At 41.0% G+C, this 24,720-nt stretch overlaps 1 protein-coding gene across 1 annotated transcript in view; it reads left to right on the forward strand.

Moving 5' to 3' along the window:
• LOC137426869 (voltage-dependent T-type calcium channel subunit alpha-1G) overlaps positions 1 to 24,720 on the forward strand; it is a 313,379-nt gene that overhangs the window by 244,939 nt on the left and 43,720 nt on the right. Inside the window, exons 22-23 of the mRNA XM_078778945.1 lie at positions 5,079 to 5,263; positions 19,171 to 19,297. Coding sequence (XP_078635071.1) covers positions 5,079 to 5,263; positions 19,171 to 19,297 — 312 coding nt within the window. The remainder of the gene's footprint in view (positions 1 to 5,078; positions 5,264 to 19,170; positions 19,298 to 24,720) is intronic.

Genomic DNA, 24,720 nt, shown 5'->3' on the forward strand with positions numbered 1-24,720 from the left:
GAGTACCAGCGCCTCCCGCTACGCAAGGAAATACTCCCGCCCGTACCGCAGTGTAATTGATGGATTGCGCCGAGCGAAGCGAACTGCGGCGCGAGCCGTTTAACAATGACTAAACCCGATTGCGAATCGTTGGCCGAAATCGCACCACAGGAACTCAATGGGGAAATCACTAAAGCGATTGGATGAGAAAGGAAACCAAAGTAAAGGGAGAACAGATATTTATTATTATTTACACAAAACCCAAAGAAGAAGAACGAAGTAATTTACAGAAAGAGCAGAAGACACAGTGCAATTCTTAGCTTATACAGGCTTAACTTATACCCAGGACAAGACAAAACAAGACAAACTCACGTACATGAATGGGGAAATTGCAGGCAGGTATGAATGGAGGGAAGAGGTAGGACCACAGGGCTGGAGGGGTGAGGTTCAATTCCGTGCAGGACTGGAGGCGAGCAGCCGCCGACTCTCCACACTCTGGTTCGCACGGCGGGATACTCATGGCAGCGCGTCAAAGCTGCACGCTGCAGGGGGCTGTTGTGAAGCAGCGTCTCTCGCCTCTCTCTCGTACCTCCTCAAGCGCCTTCTTCCACAGAACCGACCTCACACGAACCTCACTTGACTTCTTGATTCGCGCTCCCTCACTCATCTGCCCGCTCTACTTGCTCGTCTGCATAAGCAGTCCCTCACTTACCCTTTTATGGCCCTCCCCGAGATCAAGCCGCTACGAGGGCACGCCTACCGGGTCGCACACCGCGGTGCCGATTGGTTGGCACGGGCTCTTCCTGCCTCCACCTACGATGATGAGGGGCGGGCCACGCCCTTCTTCTCCGAGCTGACCACTTGCGTAATGGAGGCGAACGCTGCTGGCAATGAAGTAACGTAATTCGGAGAGGGGGAGCAAAATGGACGGAATGGGGCCTATCTTATTTGATTGATGCAACGCAAGGTCAACTACTGGAAACACATCCTTACCTGACACACATAATAATGAAATAACTGTTAGAAGGGCCTATGATTTGCTACGTGTTGCAATGTGGACTAACTAAGGTGCACTCATTTCACTTAACAGCCAATTAAGGGGAAATGTACACAGGGGTTATTTATAAGGAAATTTACTACTAAATTGATAAAGTGAAGGTTCTAAAAACTGCAACTATATATATATAAGGGGAAGTGGAGGGGGGTAGGGGGAAGGGGAGTGGGGTAGGGGTAGGTGAGGGGGGAGTGGGAGGAGGGGGTAGGGGATGGGGGGAAGGGGGGGAGGGGAGGGAGGAGGGAAGGGGAGAGAAAGGGGGGAAGGGGAGCGCCAGTCAACAATGACGTTGCAGCACAGGCTGAGATTCAGTGTATAATGTTCCTCGCTGAAATGCGCTAAGTTAAATATGAATAAAAAATATGGATCTCGTCATCGGAGGTCATTTTTAGGTAGGCCATGTCCTTCCCAGGCCCAATGGCCATGTCTATGCCAAAAATCAAGTACTTGAGCGAGTCTGGCACACTGAATTGAAAATATATAGAACGCTCATACTCCGTGAAAAGTGTAGCCGCCGTGTCGCCATCTTGGTTAGCACGACTCGACCGACTCACTTCGCGGATCTCGTTTGTTTTGAACGTGTCCCAGATTTTAAAAGCAAGACAAATGTTAAAATGCCATTTTGTGCGGCAATAAACTGCTCCAATCGGTTACGGAAGGGTTGTGGAAAGACGTTTCACAGCTGTTTCAAAGACGTTTAATTCATATCGCACAAAATCGACACAAAACACGATTGCGCAAAAGGTGAAAAAACGCAATCGCTTTTCGCTCTGAATTACGTGCAAACGCATGACGGAAATCACCATCGCCCAGCATCGAGTGCCAACCAAGATGGCGCCCGGTAGCTACATCTCCACCTGTGTGGTGTGAATGGCAATGGTCATTCTATATATTTTCAGTTCAGTAGTCTGGCGGCGAGGATGAAACATCACATGATCGCTCTGAGCGAATCAGCGAGCTCCTCTGGCACAGGCTGAGATTCCGTGTATAATGTTCCTCGCTGAAATGCGCCGAGGTAAATATGAATAAAAAATATGGATCTCGTCAAATATTTTTAGGTAGGCCATGTCCTTCCCAGGCTCAATGGCCATGTCTATCCCAAATATCAAGTACGTGAGCCTTTCCGTTTCAGAGTATATAGGTAACACAAACAAACTGTGTTATATATATATATATATATATATATATATATATATATATATATATATATATATATTGTTGCGGTTTCAAACGTCGGCCTTTTCCCCTTACCAAGAGGGGGTTAATCCCCTTGTCTGTTACTGACCGACGTGATCCTGAAGTTACCCCGTTCCTTCCGGTCGGTATTAGTTAGGGTTGCTGGTCAATTTGGTCCTGTTACCTAATTACCAACACCGACCGTGAAGCAAGGAGATAACCTCCCACCCGAGCCGCAGCGTTAGTGGATACGCCAAGCGAAGCGAGCCGCGACTCGGGCCGTTAACAATGACTAAACCCGATTCTAGCGGTTCCAATCGTGCCACGTTTACCCAAAGGAAGAAAGGACGGATGCGATCGGATTAGGGGAAACCAAGAAAGAACAAGGCGATTTATTCACAAATATACAGAAGGAAGAGGAATCAAAAGAATGTACAGGGCAGGAAGAGGAAGAAGCAGCACACAGGGCAGTCTTAACACAGTCTTATGCTTAATTCCCCAGACAAACGTACACACTCACACGGGAATTGTAGTTGGTAGGGTGGAAGGTCCAGGTAGAGGGTCCGGCGATGTGGTCCAGGCTCCGGTCCAGCGGACGAAACCCGGCAGGCAGCTCCGCGTATGGTTGGATGCGGGCGGACAGTTCATATCACGGGGGAGGCTGGGACGCTGCTTACGTAATTCGTGCACACTTGTGCCAAGCACTCTCTCTCTCTCTCTCTCTCTCTCTCTCTCTCTCTCTCTCTCTCTCTCTCTCTCTCTCTCTCTCTCTCAAGTCCTCCTTTGATAAGGTGCGCTCTCCCAATTAGTTCTGTGATCAATGCCATGCGCACGCAAGTCCTGTGGTGAAGGTGAGCTTTCTCCCGCAGTAAGTCCGAGTCCTTCCGAGTCCGTCAAAGGGCTTTGCGCTCGCGCTTATATAATGCGCCTCGCGATCACTCCGCGCTCCCCAAAGCCACGCCCGTCGGTGATGTTACCTCAGCCCTGGTTGGCTGGTGAGGGCTTACCGGCCACGCCTTTGATGACTGGATGATGTGGCCACACCTTCTTCTTGCCGTTCCGCCCCCTTTCTCGGGCCTTACCGCATGGCTTATGGCGGCGTTTGAGCGAGCTTCAGCTCAAGGCAGCGAACGCTGCTAACAAAGGCGCGTAACAAATTGGGAGAGCCACGAGGCACCGACTGTCGGGGCGTGTAATGGCGTCGCTTGGAGAGGGAGGTCGCAAAATGGACGAATTGGGGACCTACTCTTATTTAATTGACGCAACGCAGATTCAACTATTGGAAACACGGCCTTATCTAAAACACATACTAATGAAATAACTGAGTTCCTATGGTGGCCTACGTGTTGCTTCTGGACTATCTAGGGGTGCTACCTTTAACCTTTTAATAATAATAATAATAATAATGCATTTATTTTATATAGCGCTTTTCAGGAAGCCCAAAGACGCTTAAATGATGGGATATTTACAAGAAAGTGTGGGTTCTAAAACCGCAACAATATATATATATATTTTTTGATAACTGATGTCATAGGTTTCATGGTGTGGCAGACATATATTGGATTAAAGCAGCATTTCCCAACCTGGGGGAAATTTCCCACTGGGGGGAAATTTTAGGATTCCAGGGGGTAAACTTATTCCAAGGGAAATACAATATTAGCATTCGTGTAATATTGTGCTTTAGTGAATAAATCTCAAATCTTTAATTCTTTTATTCTTCGACTTTTTACTTAACATAAACATTTATAACATCGTCGGTGAATAAAAATTTATATGCAATAAAAAAATTTAACTAAAATTTATATGTGTGAGTGTGTATGTGTCTCTGTGTGTGTGTAGGTTTGTATGTATGTGTAGGAGTGTGTGGGTGTGTGTGTGTTGCTATATTTTTGTTATTTATTGTTATTTATGTTATTAAGCGAATAAATTTTGTGTTTTGGCTACTTTTTTCCTTGTTCATATACGTATATATAAGGGGGGGGGGGGGAATGGGTGGGGGGAAATCCAGACGGTTGAACTGGTTGAAGGGGGAAACGACAGAAAAAAAGGTTTGGAACCACTGGATTAACGGGAAACAAATTGGACATCTCCGAAATCGTGCAACGAAAAAATTGAAACTTGACATATGTCATAAATTATCCATAGTGAATATAGGGTGATAATGATGGCACCATTGGTCAAGTGGTATTCCAGCCATAATTGGTTGAATTGAAATCCTTCTCTGAAAAATCTGAAACTTCAAATATCTGATCTATGACCCGATGTGAAGGAAGAATTAAATGTATGAGGTACATAACCAATGCAAAGAAACTATATGACATAAGGGCGCATGGGTGATTATGGGTAATTGGGCCATAATATCAGTGGGCCATAATAGTAGCATATTCTGTTAACAATGGAATTTTTGTTCCGAATGAACGTGCTCTGCGAGTGTTATTCTAGTTTGTGCATGTCACATGTGTGACTTGTTTGAAGCTGCAGTATATGGGATTCTCTGGTTTGTATGAAACTTTGCGATTCTTTGGGCAGAGGCTAAACAGGTATATGCATGGTCTAGAAGAAAGTTTGAATTTAAATTCTGGGAAACATTCTCTTTTTGGACAAAACTAACGTCTTTGTCTGATGTCATAATCAGAGATGAGATTCAGTTTATCCTTTTTTTTTGTTTCGGACTTGTGATGCTGCATTGTGTAGATGGTAATGAAATTTACAAATCAAATTAACTTGATTGTCACACCATGTATACTTATACTATACCTTACTGTTTCATCAACACTGTTATCTCCATTGTTTTGCTATTTCTAGAGGCTTGGTATCTGTATTTAAAAATACACATTTATTATGGAAATAATTATGTTCCTTTTTGCAGGTGTTAGCCATGGGACTTATTATTGGCCCAAATGCCTACTTGAAGAGTACCTGGAATATGCTGGATGGCTTCCTGGTCTTGATGTCTTTGATAGATATTATAGTGTTCTTTGCCTCCAAGGAAAGCCCTAAGATTTTAGGGATTCTTCGTGTGCTGAGGTTGCTCCGGACACTCCGACCTCTCAGGTTGGACTTGCTTTTCTTTTCACATGTGCTTTGCAGGATTGTTTTAATTTTTTTAATTCTCTTTATCACTCGTTCTGCTCACGTAGTATGTGTTGCCGACCTCGGAAGGATGACAGGCTGAGTCAACCCCCCTGGCGTTAATTCAGTGGTCGACCGGGATTCGAACTCAGGATCCTAGGATCCCAAGCCTGCGCCCTAACCGCTAAGGCAACACCATACTAACTAATCATAAGACTTTAAACAAACAAACAAAAAAACCTATTTTGGGGGACATCCTCCCCCACCCCCCTCGCCCGCATAGACTACCTTAGACCCCGATTTTTTTTTAATGCCGTGAACAAACTTTGGTACATCATGGGTGGTGAAGGTTGTGGTCATGTTTCATTGTAATTGTGTGTGTCGTTTCTGAGAAAAAAGCAAATACCTATTTTGGAGGGCAACCTCCCAGTAGACCCCTCGGGCCCGATTTTTTTTTTTTTTAAATTCCGTGAACAGACTTTGGTACATCACTGGTGATGAAGGTTGTGCTGAAGTTTCATCGGAATTGCATCTGTAGTTTCTGAGAATAAAGCAAATACCTATTTTGGGGACAACCCCCCCCCCTGCCCCCCCCCCCCCACCTCTCGTACACCCCTAAAGGGGCAGATTCTTTAATGCTGTGAAAAAACTTTGGTACAGCATGGGTGGTGAAGGTTGTGGTTATGTTTCTTTGAAATTGTGTGCTTAGTTTCAGGGAAGAAAGCAAATATCTATTTTGGGGGGTCAAACCTGGACCCACTTTGACCCCCCGTTGACTCCCTTAGACCCCAATTTTTTTAATGCCGTGAACAAACGTTAGTCACAACACAACAAATATCATTAGTGCCAAGTTTGGTCACAATCCTTTCAGCGGTTTCGGAGAAGAAGTTGCATGTGTCGCATAAGCTCTGACTGACTGACGGACGGACGACGCGCCATCGCATAAGCTACCCGGAACTTCGTTCCAGGTGAGCTAATAATAATAATAATAATAATAACTTAACATCGTGATATGTATAAAACACCTTTTTCCTGATTGCCACTTTTGTTCACCATCACAAAGCATAAAGGAGAATAAACTTCATGCATTTTGTAAATTGAAAGAAAAAAAATCGCACCAGTGTCCGAAGGAAGCGGTTCAGTTTGACATTTTAAATATGAATTAGGCAAAGTCTAAAACCGAACGAAACCCTTTACAATTACTCTTTAGAACCCCTTCAGAATTACCCATTAGAACACTCTAGAATTACCCTTTAGAACCCCTTAGAATTACCCTTTAGAACCCCTTAGAATTACCTTTCAGAACACTCTAGAATTACCCTTTAAAACCACTGAGAATTACCCTTTACAACCTCTTAGAATTACCCATTAGAGCACTCTAGAATTACCCTTTAGAACCCCTTAGAATTACCCTTTAGAACCCCTTAGAATTACCCACTTAGAACACTCTAGAATTACCCTTTATAACCCCTTAGAATTACCCTTTAGAACACTGTAGAATTACCCTTTAGAACCCGTTAGAATTACCCATTAGAACACTCTAGAATTACACTTTAGAACCCTTTAGAATTAAACACCGTGGGTAAGAACGGTTGACAGATGGATGGAAGGAAGGAAATAGCCAAATATTGAAGCGGCTTCACCTCATAAAAATATCAGACGTAACCTCTGATTTCTTAGAACATAAAACAAATTCATAACAAGTACAGATACATTCAAAGTACACCGCCCCCATACCAAATAATTAATTATCCTACATCGTGGCTCATAGAGACTGCATTGGGAGGGAGAGGTGTACGCTAATTCATTGATTATTTGTATAATTAAAATCAATAAAAGATTATCACAAATTATTTTCTTAATCAATTGGCTAATAGCATGACTAAACCACTAATGCTTCATCCGAAGATGTATCTTTTAGAAATTTAATTAAATAAGTCATTAATAAAAAAATTAATAATTAATTGATTCACCAATAAATAATTAATCGATTAAATGATTAATCAATAAATCAAAAATATCCTTGATAGCCACATCACTTGGTCACTGTCATGTCCAAATATTAGCTTCCCAGCTCAAAAGGTGCCTGAGATATTGGCCAAATGAGAAAGAAAATAAATAAATGATTAATAATGAAAATAAATAAATAATAATTATTTAAAAATGTAATTATTAATCAATTCGGTCACAGAACACATCAACCACCACCATTTCATCAGAATCAGTAACTGTAAAAAAAAAAATTTTTAGTAATTAATCGAATAATTAAATAATTAATCGATTAATTGATTAATCAATAAATCAAAAATATCCTTTATAGCCACATCACTTGGTCACTGTCATGTCCAAATATTATCTTCCCAGCTCAAAAGGTGCCTGAGATATTGGCCAAATGAGAAAGAAAATAAATAAATGATTAATAATGAAAATTAAAAAATAATAATCATTAAAAAATTAAATTATTAATCAATTCGGTCACAGAACACATAAACCACCACCATTTCATCAGAATCAGTAACTGAATTTTTTTTTTTAAAGTAATTAATCGAATAATTAAATAATTAATCGATTAATTGATTAATTGATTAATCAATAAATCAAAAATATCCTTTATAGCCACATCACTTGGTCACTGTCATGTCCAAATATTAGCTTCCCAGCTCAAAAGGTGCCTGAGTTAATGGTCAGAAGAGAAAGGAAATTTAATCAATGAAATAAGTACTTAATTAATCACTAATAATTAAATAACTCCTCAATTAATTGATTATTCAAAAAACAAAAAATATTGTTTTTGAAAAAGGACCTGCTCACTACTGTGCCGACATTTCAGCATCCTAGCTCAAAGGATGGCTGAGATATCGTCCGGACAAACAAACAAGAAAGAAAACAAGTACACATACATTCAAAGTACACCGCCCCCATGCCAAATAATTAAATATCCTACAGCGCGGCATTGCCGGGGCGCCTCTGGCGCCCGGCAATACCGCAGTGCAGCTCATAGAGGCTGCATTGGGAGGGAGAGGTGCACGCTAATTGATTGATTCATTGTATAATTGAAATCAATAAAAGATTATCACAAAATTTTTCTTAATCAATTGGCTAATAGCATAACTAAACCACTAGTGCTTCATCTGAAGATGTATCTTTCAGAAATTTAATTAAATAAGTCATTAATAAATAAAAAAATAATTAATTGATGAATCAATAAATAAATTAGTCGATTAATCAATAAATAATTCATCGATTAAATGATTAATCAATAAATAAAAAATATCCTTGATAGCCACATCACTTGGTCACTGTCATGTCCAAATATTAGCTTCCCAGCTCAAAAGGTGCCTGAGATCTTGGCCAAATGAGAAAGAAAATAAATAAATGATTAATAATGAAAATAAATAAATAATAATCATTAAAAACTTAAATTATTAATCAATTCGGTCACAGAACACATAAACCACCACCATTTCATCAGAATCTGTAAGTTAAATTTTTTTTTTTTTTTAGTAATTAATCGAATAATTAAATAATTAATCGATTAATTGATTAATTGATTAATCAATAAATCAAAAATATCCTTGATAGCCACATCACTTGGTCACTGTCATGTCCAAATATTAGCTTCCCAGCTCAAAAGGTGCCTGCGATATTGGCCAAATGAGAAAGAAAATAAATAAATGATTAATAATGAAAATAAATAAATAATAATCATTAAAAAATTAAATTATCAATCAATTCGGTCACAGAACACATAAACCACCACCATTTCATCAGAATCTGTAACTGGGGGAAAAAAATATTTTTTAGTAATTAATCGAATAATTAAATAATTAATCGATACATTGATTAATTGATTAATCAATAAATCAAAAATATCCTTGATAGCCACATCACCTGGTCACTCATGTCCAAATATTAGCTTCTGAGCTCAAAAGGTGCCTGAGATATTGGCCAAATGAGAAAGAAGATAAATAAATGATTAATAATGAAAATAAATAAATAATAATCATAAAAACTTAAATTATTAATCAATTCGGTCACAGAACACATAAACCACCACCATTTCATCAGAATCTGTAACTTTAAAAAAAAAATTTTTTTTGTCATTAATCAAATAATTAATCGATTAATTGATTAATTAATAAATCAAAAATAGCCTTTGCAGCCAAATCACCTGGTCATTGGCATGTCCAAATATCAGCTTCCTAACTCAAAAGGTGCCTGAGTTAATGGTCAGAAGAGAAATGAAATTTAATTAATTAAATAAGTACTTAATTTAAATTTTAAAAAACCCACCGTTTAGAGGCCATTTTTTCCCCGCAAGGCGGGGGTTGGCCTTTTTCGGGGACCGTGGTTGTTGTTGTTTTTTGGTCCCATTTTTGAAGCAATGTTTTACGGCCGGATGCCCTTCCTGCCGCCAACCCTGTTTGTCACCTTTTACGACAAACAGGGAATTACCAGTGTACTGGTACTCAATTTGCCGACCTCGGAAGGATGACAGGCTGAGTCAACTCCCGTGGCGTTAATTCAGCGATCGACCGGGATTCGAACCCAGGATCCTTGGATCCTAAGCTGGCACCCTAGCCGCTAGCCCAACACCATTACCGAGCCCCACTTAATTAATCGCTAATAATTAAATAACTCATCAATTAATTGATGAATCAAAAAACAAAAAATACCGTTTTTGACAAAGGACTTGCTCACTATTGTGCCGAAATTTCAGCTTCCTAGCTCAAAGGATGGCTGAGATATCGCCCGGACAAACAAACAAACAAACAAGAAAGAAAGAAAGCAAGAAAGAATGAAAGCAAGAAAACAAACAACCAGAGTGAAAACTGAGTACTCCCTTTCAGCGTGCGTCACTGCCGAGCCCCAGTCGGTGCGCGGCAATGACGTTATGCAGTGCCTGGAGATGGCATAGGAAAGGTGCGGTGTACAACAAACAACCAGAGTGAAAACTGAGTACTCCCTTTCAGCGTGCGTCACTGCCGAGCCCCAGTCGGTGCGCGGCAATGACGTTATGCAGTGCCTGGAGATGGCATAGGAAAGGTGCGGTGTACAACAAACAACCAGAGTGAAAACTGAGTACTCCCTTTCAGCGTGCGTCATTTGCCGAGCCCCCGTCGGTGCCCGGCAATGACGTTATGCAGCGCCTGGAGATGGCATAGGAAAGGAGCGGTGTACAATATCTGTTTTTGGCGAATAAGTGTGTGCATTACCAAAATTAATGCTGTGTTGTTAGCAGGAAGCAAAATGTTTCTGGAATTAATAATCAATGCAAATATTGACTGGCAATTAACTGTATTCCTGTACTGTAACATAAACAAGTTATGTTGTTCAACTGCCGTGAGCAAAGCGACAGGTTCAAGGCTAGTGTAGTGTGTGTGTGTGTGTGTGTGTGTGTGTGTGTGTGTGTGTGTGTGTGTGTGTGTGTGTGTGTGTGTGTGTGTGTGTGTGTGTGCGCGCACGTGCATTCATGCATGCATTTTTAAGCGATATTTTATTCTGGTGTTAAGAAATTCTGGATCATTGATAATTCCCAACCTATATTCAACAGTATCCACCACATTAATAAAGGGGGTAAGACTAAATGTCGATAAAGTCCTTATTTTTCCACATTATATCAACATTTCTGATAAATGCTCAGAAACAAGCTCGTAACCGCATTGGATAGTGATGGATAAAGCATCGCAGGAGGTAATAAAATATACATTAAATTCTATCAGAAAAGTGCAAACTGGTCTGGAAAGGAAAATCAAAGTCTGATTGGGTTCAGAACATGTGCAAGAATAAACGTTCAACTGCGCGAAAATGTGGAAACATCTTCAGTGTCATTGATGATTTACTGGCAATTAATGATGGATTTGTATGTGAACAGCTTCATGATGATATTTATCCAAAATAACTCGGATTAAAAAAGAAAAACCAAACACACTTCAGTTTTATTTATTTATTACAAATTGATATCAATCATGATAAATTTAACAATAAATTATTTGACAAACAAGATACTTTTCTGCTCCACATTGTATAAATGCCTTTCTTAGAAACATTCCTAAGAAGCTATTTTATGGTACGATTGCAGGTGAAACTAGAACAGCACTCGGCAGAGCGCATACCTCCGCCAAACTGAACAGTTTGTTTTGTATCCCACTGATCGGCCGGATTTGGATTCGGACCTGAACCAAAATCTAATCGGCTTGTTCTTGTCACCTAAACAACTCATCCACCAAGTTTATGCATAACTCATCCAAAACTTTTTAAAATATCATGTTGTATATCGCTTTTCGCCCGATGTCTCAATGGTGAAGAATCACCTAAAAATGAAATAATTCTCCTATCCGAATCCATATTCAGATTTTCACCAAAATCGAATCGATTCGTCCTTGTCGCACAACCAACCTGTACAAGTTTTGTCCACATCCGTCCACAACTTTTTGAGATATCCTCCTATATATCATTTTTTTTGCCCTATCTCCCAATGGTGAAGAATCACTTGAAATATTCTGCTAGCCAGATTCGAATCCGGATCATTACCAAAATATAATAATTTCGTCCTTGTCACATACACTACCTCTCTGCCAAATTTCGTCCTAATTCGTGCACAACCTTCTGAGATATCTTGTTCACAGACAGACAAACAAATAAGTAATATGTTGTGCATAGCACAATACTTGCGAAACCCCTAAAATAAGTTGTTGGCCTATGATGACCTCAAAAATAATTGGTGGTTGAATTCAGTGACCTGGTATGCAAATCCTCTTAAAATTTTAAGTCAATCAGATGAACATTGAGGATTTTAGAAATGTGGCCTACGTTGACCTTTTGGCCTATGTTGACCTCAAAAATACTTGGCAGTTGAATTCAGTGACCAGATATGCAAATCCTCTTAAAATTTCAAGTCAATCGGATGAAAATTGAAGATTTTAGAAATTTGGCTGATGTTGACCTTTTGGCCTATGTTGATCTTTGGACCTACGTTGATCTAAAATATAATTGGTGATTGAATTCAGTGACCATATATGCGAATCCTCTTAAAATTCCAAGTCAATCGTATGAAAATTGAGGATTTTAGAAATTTGACAAAGTTCGTGACTTTTGGCCTGTGTTGACCTATTGACCTTTTGACCCCAACAACAATAGGCTTCTTGCGTATGACCAACTCTACCATTTGGTGAAGTATCGTGAAGATCGGTTGAAAATTTTGACCTGTAGGCAACTGACATACAGACCGACAGACAGACAGATGAAAACTCACTCATAGAGCGACACTTGGCAAAAGAGAACAAAGTAGAATGGCACTCAGTAGAGCATCCTTTTGACTTCACAAATAATTGGTGGTTGAATTATGTGACCTGATATGCAAATCTTCTTCAATTTAAGTTAATCCGATGAAAGTTGTCAATTTTAGAAATTTGGCCTATGTTGACCTTTTGGCCAACGTTTACCTCAAAAATAGTTGGGGGTTGAATTCAGGGACCAGATATGCATGTCGTGATATGCATGTCGTCTTCAAATTTTAAGTTAATCGGTTGTCAAAATTAAAAAAAATTGCCAAGTAACAAACAGGCAGAATAATGCACAAGACCAACCAATATACTTGAAAAATCTTCGATTTTCGCACGTAACAAACAGACAGATGGGTGAAAACATAACCTCCATCCACCTTTAGTGGCAGATGTAAACAGACAGACAGGGGTGAAAACATAAACTCCATCCACCTTTGGTGGCGTAGGTAATAATTAGGACTGTGAGAGCAACCACACACAGCACTGAACTTATCAATATATTAAAACAACTAGCTAGAGATAAGCTAACACAGGGAGTGGCAGTTAGAAGATTAAAACTAGAATGGCACTCATAGAGTGCATAGTCTCGTCTCGCGTGTTCATTCTGAACACAAATACCATCATTAACTGAACACGCTACTATTATGGCCATCTGCTATTATGACCCAATTGCCCGTATCATCCATGCACCCTATTATGTATTAGTTTCTTTGCATTGGTTATGCACCTCATACATTTAATTCTTCCCTCACATCGGGTCATAGATCAGATATATGAAGTTTAAGATTTTTGGATAAGGATTTTAAATCAACTATTTTGGCTGGAATGCCACTTCACCGATGACATCATCATTATCACCCGATGTACGGGAAGTTGAAGACAGTTGCCAAATGTTCTATTTTTTTTCGTTAACGGTTTCGGAGAAAATGATGTCCAATTTTCTTCCTTTAATCCAATGTGGCTGCCATACTATGTGGCCTATGACATCAGAGTTAGCAATAAGTATTCTCCATGGGGGTCACTCCTATGTTTAAGGTTTTACATAGGACAAGTGATTGCAGAGAAAAACATTTTTAAAGAGAAAATATATGGATGAAAATATATAAATATATATACATATGTATACGGATACATACAGATAAAGATACACACAACCACAGACAGATAGGGGCATTACAATCGTCTCTCATCCCCATTCGGGTAGAGACCAACAAATTTTCTCAAAGATCATGAAATTACACTAAATATAATTAGTTCCTCGGCTGAGATGGGAGAACTTGCTGGAAGGACAACCGTCTCTGCAGGTCTTCACAATTCCAGGCTTTATGGGAGAGTGGCCAGATTAAGCTATTCCTGAGAAAAAGACACATGACAGGATGCCTGGAGTTTGCAAAAAAAGGCACTTGAAAGACAGAGCATGAGGCAAAATATTTTGTGATCTGATGAGAAGAAAATTTGGCCAGAATGCAAAGCACAACGTCTGCCAGAAACCAAGCACAGCTCCTTGCACATTTAACACCATCCCTGCCATAACTAATGGTTGTGGCAGCATCATGCTATGAGGATGCTTTTCAGCGGCAGGGACTGGGAGACTTGTAAAGATAGAGGGAGCAATGGATATAACCAAACACAGGCAAATCCTTGAGGAGAACCTGCTTCAAAGCGCAAAAGACCTCAGACTGTGGCGAAGATTTACGTTCCAACATGCTAAAAACCCCAATCATACAACCAAAGCAACACTGGATTGGCTTCAGAATAAGAATGTGGATGTCATTGTGTGGCCCAGCCGAAGCCCAGACTTGAATCCCATTGAGAATCTGTGGAAAGACTTTTGAAGATTCCTGTTCACCGACGCTCCCCATGCAACTTGACAGAGCATGAGCAAATCTACAAGGAAGAATGGGAGAAACTCCCCAAATCTGGATGTGTCAAGCTGATACAGACATACCCAAAAAGACTCGAAGCTGCAATCGCTGTGAAAGGCACTTCTTCAAAGTATCGACTCAGGGGGCTGAATACTTTTGTAATCTAGATATTTCAGCTTTTCATTTTTTATTGTTTTGTAAAAATTTCGAAAAAAAAGATTCCACTTTGACATTATGGGGTATTTGTGGCAAAACATGTGTAGATCAGTGACAAAAAATCTCAATTTAATCCATCTTAAATTCCGGCCGTAACAACAAAATGTGAAAAAGTCCATGGGTGTGAATACTTTCTGAAGGCACTGTACATTATTATAAATATGTATATTTAAAAACCATTTTCAGAGGTTGCTATAAGACACAGTGCAGCATCGAGAAAATCCATTATAAATAACAGTTTGAATATTTGAATAACAATTTGATTCAGTGGTAAATGTGGTGGACATGTTGTCTATACGGTAATGTGTGCAAGATCAATGTAATGGAATGTGTGATGAGAGTTATAATAAATATGTCATAATACGTTAAATCCTCTCGTGAGAAAAGTTTGAATGGTGATGTTGCATTGGTGGGTTGACTGACTGGCTGGATACAACTGAGGATGTAGTTCGACTGATGTGTGTAATCTACTGATGCTGATCCGTAACCGAAGTTGTGGATCCGCCGTTTGGAGAGGTTCTGAGCCGAAAGTATCGAAAACTCGAGGAAGAACGATGCTCTGCTGATGATCCGTGCAGTCAGGAAATCAGTAATTGCTTACAGATTAACGTTCTTACTTTAGGTAAGGGAACTATGTTTTGAGGTTTACATTTTAAATAAATGTGAATATCGGATGTTGTGAAATTAAAATAATTTGCAGCAAGTTTTGAAATAGCCGATACTGTACAATTAATAAGTGTGTGTTTGTGTGTGTGTTTTGAGAATCAGAAATTTTTAAAAACGAGATATAGACTAGATGGATTTCTGAGAAATGTGAATGTTTGGTGCATTTTTGGGTAAAAGTTGGGAACCTCACTTTTTAACATAATTCGGGAATGCTGAATTCGATTAACCCGGTTCCCAAACCTAATTTTGAGTTTTTGACCTATTTAGCATAAACAAAATTGCTGCCAAATTCCCCCCCCCCCCCCCCCCTCTATATATATACAGACTTGGCATTTAATATGGAATATTTTTTTGTGGGGTGAACTTACTTTTCAAGATGTCTTAGAACCAAAAGTTCATTGGAATTATGTTGAAATTATTCTAGATTTTGTTAATGTGACCTTTAAAAGAAACAAAAACCACATTTGACATTTCAAAACAAATAAATTGATCCTTGAAAGTGATGTAAACTGATATCGAACTCAATTCATGGACAGTACTGTGTTAAACCTCTGTACGTTTTCCAGAAGTATCTCTTTATTTTGCACATTAGCCAAAATTTTTTTAACAAAAACAAAAGTTAAATTACGACTGGGATTACGGACAGCAAAATTACAGTTCAGTACTTCGTGTAACCCCCACGAGCATTCAGGAGAGCACGTACACGTTGAGGCATGCTGTTCACGAGATTTGCCAAGGTTGGGACAGGAATCGCTTGCCATGCAGTGACAATAGCCTGCTGCAATTCACGCACAGAGGTCGGCTGCTGGTCCAAGTGGTCGATTTGACGTGTTAATTCTGCCCACAAGTTCTCTATCGGATTCATATCCGGGGACATGGCAGGCCACTCCATATGCTCTACACCACGGTCAGCAAGAAAGTGTTGGATCATGCGAGCACGATGAGGCCGTGCATTGTCATCTTGGAAGACAAAGTTTCCTCGAAAGGCTGCACGAGCAAATGGAAGCAATGTTTCTTCCAGAATGGCCCTGTGCTTGAACTGGTTCAGGTTTCCATTCAGAACAACCAGGTCAGTTTTGCCCCCTGCATGAAAAGCAGCCCAAACGGTCACCCCACCACCTCCAGCTTGTACTCTTGGCACTATACAATCTTTGTTGTAGGCTTCATGCACTTGTCTGCGCACTCGGACGCGGCCATCTTGACGATAGACCAGAAATCTAGACTCGTCACTGAAGATCACGTGATTCCAGTGTCCTGGTTGCCATTGACGGTGCTCTCTGGCCCACTGCAATCGGCGCTGGCGGTGTTGTCTGGTCAGGCGTGGCTTTCTCAGGGGACGCCTGGCACGATAGCCTGCTTGAACCAGTCGTTGGTTGACTAGCCTTCTGGATACAGGCACATTTGTCAGTTGCTGCCACTCAGCCCTAAGCCGATTAGCTGACTTGGTACGGCCATTGCGGACTAACCGGTGCAGCTGGCGATCATCCCTCTTTGTGGTTCTGCGGGGACGTCCTGGCCTCGGTATTGGAGTAGGGACACCCCTCTGAGCATTTCGTTTCAGGATCTTTGACACCTGACCTTGAGTGATGCCATGCTGCCGAGCAATAGCACGCTGTTTCATGCCGTAATTTCGTAAAGCCACCACTCCATGACAAACAGCATTGTCGAGTTGACGGACCATCTCCAGAGGAAACGGCAATAACTTTTGGAGACGTGCAGCAATTGTTTTCCACTAATACAGAACGCAACAACCCTTGTATACCCGACTGTGAAGCCAATCATCAAATGCACCTGTCCGTACATTTTGCCACGCCACCTGTGATATAATCCTGTTGTTGACTTCTTGCTGCGACAGACAATCAGTGACATGGTTCTTTTAACAAATAAATCACCAAAGTTTAAAAGAAACTCACTAGATTGATATACTGAGTTAAGAAAGTAAACCCAAGTCAAGAAAAAAAAAAATATTCCATATTAAATGCTAAGTCTGTATATATATATACATACAGTCACATGAAAAAGTAAGTACACCCCATGTAAAGTTTTGACTTTTTCAACATATTTCAACATACAGCTATTTGATCTTCATTTCAACAATATTGATAGATAAAGGTGATATAATATAACAAATATCATGGAACATTTACATTTTGTAGTCCATTGTATAATTTAAATAAACATAAATGCAAATTTCGCATGTGGAAAAAGTAAGTACACCCCATGAAATGTTTTTTTAATCTTTTTAACATATGCAGACATATCAATATTTGATCTTCATTTAAACAGTATCTATAGATAAAGGTGATCTAATTGAACAAAAAACAATTAATTAATTGACTTTGCAATAATTTATTCAACAAAAAATTGTTGCACAGCATGCACAATTGCATGCACAGCTCGTTTCAAATCCCCCCACAACATCTCGATGGGATTTAGATCCGGGCTTTGACTTGGCCATTCCAGAACCCTCCATTTCTTTCTTTTCAGCCATTCCTTGGTGGATTTACTGGTATTTTTCGGGTCATTGTCATGTTGCAAGGTCCAGCTTCGGTTGAGCTTCAACTTTCCGACAGATGGCCTCACATTATCCTCAAGCACCCTCTGGTACAATGAAGAATTCATAGTGGATTCTATGATGGTGAGCTGCCCAGGCCCTGATGCAGCAAAGCTGCCCAAAACCATAATATTTCCACCACCATGCTTTACAGTTGGTATCAGGTTCTTGTGGTCAAATGCTGTCTTTGGTTTTCGCCAAACATGTCTTCTGGTACTGTGGCCAAATAGCTCCACCTTTGACTCATCTGTCCAGAGCACATTGTTCCAGAAGTTCTGGTCTTTGCCTAGGTGTTCATTGGCAAACTTTAGTCTTGACCTGATGTTCTTTCTAGACAGCAAAGGTTTCCTCCTGGCACACCTCCCATGTAGATCAAATTTGTGCAGCCTCTTTCTAATGGTAGACTCGTGCAATTTGACATCAACCGTGGCAAGAGCTACCTGTAGGTCCCGTGATGACATTCTGGGGTTCTTAGAGACTTCTTTCAGCATCTTGCGGTCTGCTCTCGGCTGAACTTGCTGGGGCGCCCTGGCCTGAACAAGTTGGCAGTTGTTTGGAATCTTCTCCACTTGTAGATGATCTTCCGGACAGTCGAATGATTGATTTCAAATTGTTTGGAGATCTTTTTAAATCCCTTCACAGACTTGTAGGCATCTATAACCTTCTTTCTGAAGGCCTCAGAGAGCTCTTTTGATCTTGGCATGGTGACGCCGCACACTTCAACATCAAAGAGCAAACAAAACTAAATGTCTGAGGTTTAAATAAGACAGGTTCCTCCAATATCTTCTCTAACGATGTTCTAATCATTTGCACCTGAGCTGGTGCACCTGATTCTAATTTTAGGTGTTTGAAGTAGTGATAAATGTAGGGGTGTACTTACTTTTTCCACATGCCAAATTTGCATTTATGTTTATTTAAATTATACAATGGACTACAAAATGTAAATGTTTCATGATATTTGTTATATTATATCACCTTTATCTATCAATATTGTTGAAATGAAGATCAAATAGCTGTATGTTGAAATATGTTGAAAAAGTCAAAACTTTACGTGGGGTGTACTTACTTTTTCACGTGACTGTATATATATGTATATATATGTATATATATATGTGTATATGACATTTCACCCTGAATCTTAAATTTGCATTTCTTGACTTCAAACAATGTTAGCTTTTCTTACTTGCAATTGTGATGTCAACTCGGACTGTGATGCTTTCTTTATTGGAACTCATTTAGTAGCATTTTCAGTGTATGCCCATAATGCATTGCAGCTATTAAAATGTTTCTTTTTATTCCCAGGGTGATAAGCCGAGCTCCAGGCCTCAAGCTTGTTGTGGAAACATTGATCTCTTCCTTGAAGCCAATTGGGAATATTGTGCTCATCTGTTGTGCATTCTTTATCATTTTTGGAATCCTTGGCGTGCAGGTTGGTACACGTGCTGAATTTAAATATTTCCTTCCATTTGGTGAAGAGGCTTTACAGTGTAATGAATATGTTATGGGTGCCAGGATAGCTACTAAGTGCTAGTGTGTTTGGCTTTGACTTGTTTAGTTTTAGATTTGCTTCTGAAAGTAGTTTTTGTATTGTCATTGCAAGTGATGCTGCATCTTGGAGCATTCTATTCTTTGGATTCTTTCTAAGTTTTGGATGGATTAAGATGTGCTAGCTTAGTATTATAAAATATCCCATTGTCTGTTCCAAATATCCCAACAAGTAAGAGTATGGTTTTGGAACGTACCATGGTCAGATCAATTCTGCCTGAAAATCAATTTGTGTGTGATCTGGATGTAACACTGGGTGATCCCCTCCTACAATACTATATATATATCACTCAGATCCCTCACAATCGACCACCACCCCCTCCTACAATACTATATATATATCACTCAGATCCTTCACAATCGACCACCACCCCCTCCTACAATACTGTATATATCACTCAGATCCCTCACAATCGACCACCACCCCCTCCTACAATACTGTATATATCACTCAGATCCCTCACAATCGACCACCACCCCCTCCTACAATACTATATATCACTCAGATCCCTTGGAATCGACCACCACCTCCTCCTTCAATACTATATATCACTCAGATCCCTCACAATCGACCACCACCTCCTCCTACAATACTATATATCACTCAGATCCCTTGGAATCGACCACCACCCCCTCCTGCAATACTAAATATCACTCAGATCCCTTGGAATCGACCACCACCCCCTCCTACAATACTATATATCACTCAGATCCCTTGGAATCGACCACCACCTCCTCCTACCATACTATATATCACTCAGATCCCTTGGAATCGACCACCACCTCCTCCTACAATACTATATATCACTCAGATCCCTTGGAATCGACCACCACCTCCTCCTACAATACTATATATCACTCAGATCCCTCGGAATCGACCACCACACCCTCCTGCAATACTATATATCACTCAGATCCCTTGGAATCGACCACCACCTCCTCCTACAATACTATATATCACTCAGATCCCTTGGAATTGACCACCACACCCTCCTGCAATACTATATATCACTCAGATCCCTCGGAATCGACCACCACACCCTCCTGCAATACTATATATCACTCAGATCCCTTGGAATCGACCACCACCTCCTCCTCCAATACTATATATCACTCAGATCCCTGCAAACCACCACAATCGACCATATATATATCACTCCTACAATACAATACTATATATATCACTCAGATCCCTCACAATCGACCACCACCTCCCCGTTCCCCTCCCTCCCCCTCCCCCCTCTTCCCCCATAATATAGAGGGGCCAAGCAGCCCCTTCCTCTATCTTCTTATATTTCTGTATACTTGTATCCTTTCTGCTTATTTATTTTTCAATAATCCTATATTATGCTTCATTGCTTTGAATTTTCTCACCGTCTTTCATCATCCAGTGGAACTACTCAATACATTCATGTCTCTTCTATACATGGAAATACTAAATACAGTGCAATGGAAATACAAGTGCTGTGCGTTAGTACCAAATGTCCGTAGAGGAATGCTCGTACATTAGTTTGATATTCTTTTGAACAAAGTTAACATGGTACTTGGTCATTTACACGATCTGAGATAAGTCTGTCGAGATAAGTCCCTGTTTCTTGTTTAGTGATCCCTCCTTGACCATGATGTAACCACTGCATGGGTGCCAGGTCAACATCTGCTGGACGTGTTGGGTGCAATAACTCTCAGATTGGATAATATGTCCAGCTAGCCATAGACTCCTCACTCGCAACACTTAGCTCGGTAGTTTTTGCTAGGCTTTCTGGTAGAGTTCTTCATTGGTGAGCCACGTCGGCCAGGTTATCTTGTAGGCTACTCTGAGCAGATGTGAGTGTAAGGGGTCAATCTCCCACAGAAAGGTAACAACCCTATCGCTTCCTCTCTCTCAACGATACTCCACACATCCACCGGTAAACATCCATCCAGGTGCAAAAATAAAGGAAATATCAGAGACTGAGCCGTGCTACGAGACTTAACCAAAGTAAGAGACAGTGCCCGACAGAACAGGGAGAGGTTATTGAGTACATATATCGACGATCAAACTAAATATCATATGCCTTTATCTCTTGCTGTGATCCAAGGAAAAGTCAGTAATTTGGAGAATACAACAACAACAACAACAACAACAACAACAACAACAGGGATTTTAAGGCCATTTTCCCTGCTAGAGCGGGGGTTAGCCTTGCAGGCCCCATGACAATCTTCTCCATTTTGCCCTATTTTCTGCATCTCCCCTTGATAACCCCCTTGCCCACATTTCTTCTTCCACCACCTTTAGCCAAGTTTTTCTCGGTCTTCCCCGTCCTCTACATCCTTCTACATTCATTTCCATCACTCTTCTCAACCAGTCACTTTCATCCTTCCTCAACACATGACCAAACCATCTCAACCTGTTTCTCTTCACAGCATCCATCAGAGGCTCTATTCCCATCATCTTTCGCAATTCATCATTTGTCTTCTCTCTCTCAACGATACTCCACACATCCACCGAACCATTTGCATTTCCACACTTTTCCATTACCCACATCTCGCTCCCATAAATCATAACACTTCTCACACATGCAGCATACACCTTTCCCTTCAGCTTCAACGACACTCCCCTCCTCGTCAGCATGCCACTCAGTTCCCGAAACATCTTCCATGCACATCTCACTCTAGCAACTGTTGCCGAGTCTGATCCACCTTCTCCATTCAGCATGTCTCCTCGGTAGCAAAATGTTTTCACACCTTCCAGCTTCACGCCATCTCCAAGATCCAACTCAACATTTCCTCCATCTGCAGCTCCCTCTGTGCGCACCTTACACTTGAATGTAGCTGCCACACTCGTTAATGACCCTCTCAGACTACTACATTTTTGATGAACCCACTCTGCGCACATTGTACAATGTACATTGAATGGAGTTCACTCCGACACCCTTCCTGCACACAGCACACGGCCACTTCCCAGTTCTTTCCACCTCACCACATGCTTTACCACTTGCCATCACCTTCGTTTTTCCGATATTCACTTTCAGACCTTTTGTTCCTTCCACTTTGTTGTTCCATGATGTTCTTTTGTTCCTTTGTTGTTCCTTTGAATTTGAATTGTTCCTTTGATGTTTGTTCCAACACAAGTTCCTTCCACTTGCTCATCTTCTCCTTCAGTCCATCAGTACTTTCTGCAATCAACACCAGATCAACTGCATGCAACAACTCCCACGGTAAACCCTCCTTTACATTCCGAGCCAGCACCTCCATCACAGCTGCAAATAGTAGTGGACGTAGTACCGACCCCGGTGCACTCCCACCTTCACCTCAAACTCACCACTGTTGCCGTCCTTCGTCCTTACAGCTGTGCACGCTCTCTCGTACATTGCCATCACTACTCTGATCAACCATTCCTCCACTCCTAACTTCCTCAATGCCCATGCCACTACTTCACGTGGAACCCTATCGAATGCTTTCTCCAGATCAACAAACCCAAGAAACAAGTTCTTCCTCTTCTCCATGCACTTCTCCTGCAACTGCCTTACAATAAAAAGCGCGTCTGTCGTTCCTCTTCCTGGCATAAATCCAAACTGCATTTCGTCAATCTTCACTTTCTTCCTTATCCTCCTCTCCAACACCCTTTCCAATACCTTCATTCCATGCTCCAATAACTTTATCGCTCGATATGAGCCACAGTCCAGAGGGTCACCTTTCCCCTTATATGGAGGGACGAAGGTACTCAGTTCCCAATCCACTGGAATGTGGCCTTCTTTCACCACCAGATTACAGATCTCTGTCATTCTCTTCACACCCCAACTTCCTGCTGCCTTCAACATATCTCCCACAACTCCCGTCGGCCCTCCCACTTTTCTACTCTTCATTGCTTTTATCGCTTTCTCAACTTCCTTCTCAGTTATTCTCTCTGCCGGTCCAAATACTGGGTTACCCTCGATGTTGCCATCCCATTCATTTTCTGCATTCAACAGCATTTCCATATATCTCTCCCATCTTCCTTCAATTCCATCTGGGTCCACAACGATTTGTCCCACTTCATCCTTCAAGCAACTCACCCCCATCACATCACACCTCTCTTTCGCTATCTGCTTGGCAATCCTGAATACTGCTCTCTGACCCTCTTCCGAATCCAAGCGTTCTCCAAACATTTTCCTACATGCCTCCTGCACCTTTGCTACCTCTTTCTTTGCAGCCTTCTTGGCTGCCTTATAACTTTCATGCTCTGCCTTTTCTGCCCCCGTACCCTTCGCCTTCTGCCACTCCTTGAACTTCTTCCTCTTCTCGTCAATCTTCTTTCCAACTTCATCATCCCACCACCATGTTTCCGAGTGCCTCGGTGGTCCTTTTGTCCATCCACATACCTCACCAGCGGCTCCCAATGGACTATCTTTGGAGAATGATTGATTTAAAGACATTAAGGATTTGGAAAACATTAATAATTTGTGGGTGGAGGTGAGTTGGTCTTTAATGAATGCTGGAAGAAAGTGTGGCCTGAGTGTGTCCACAATTTCACGAGGTTTGCTGACATTCCGTCTATTATAAGCCAAATTGTCGACCTGGCGAAGCAGGCTGGTTTTGAAGAGGTTAACGAAGAGCATGTGGAGGGCTTATTAAATAGTCTTATGTAGAACCATAACAACGAGGTTCTCATGGAGTTGAACAGCAGCATGCTGAAGAACATGCTGCTTTGCCTCCATTCAAGAAGCTCTCCATAAAAATAATCTCATCCAAATTCTTCGTATGTTTGAGCAGCCCATCTAATTTATTAAGCAAGATCCAAATGTTGAAAGGAGCACTGATTTTAGCTGTGTTGTTGATGACACCCTTCGTTGCTACAACTACGAGAAACTTTATGCAGCAAAGAAGAAAAAAAAACATCCAGCCCATTCTCCATGCCCTTCCAGCCAGGATGCTCCTTCCATCAGCCGCACCATTGCTGCCGGTGAAGAAAATGACAGCACAGTGTCGAGTGAAGAGGCAGATTGTTCAGCACATCCGCAAGTGTGACTTTCCTCCCGCAACCAACTCCATTCCTTTCAGCCTCCAGGCGAAGCGTTGCGCATGCACAGACGGCATTTAATGTCGTGTTGCATTTATTGGGTCAGAAGGGCTTTGTTTTGGTTTGTAATTATTACTCTCAACTGCAACCACACCTCCTAAGTGATGGACAGTGAGGCAGAAACAATGTGCTCGTATGGCATACGAATATTGTCACTTATAGATCGTGCAGCTTCGATTGTTATGTGATGCGATCTGTGCCTCACTGCTTCTTCATGCTCGGAGGTTTAATACAATAAATAAATGATATCTACCTCCATAATACACAGT

This window comes from Myxine glutinosa, chromosome 5 (genome assembly GCF_964187855.1).
Source record: "Myxine glutinosa chromosome 5, kmMyxGlut1.1, whole genome shotgun sequence".
NCBI classification, from domain to species: domain Eukaryota; kingdom Metazoa; phylum Chordata; class Myxini; order Myxiniformes; family Myxinidae; genus Myxine; species Myxine glutinosa.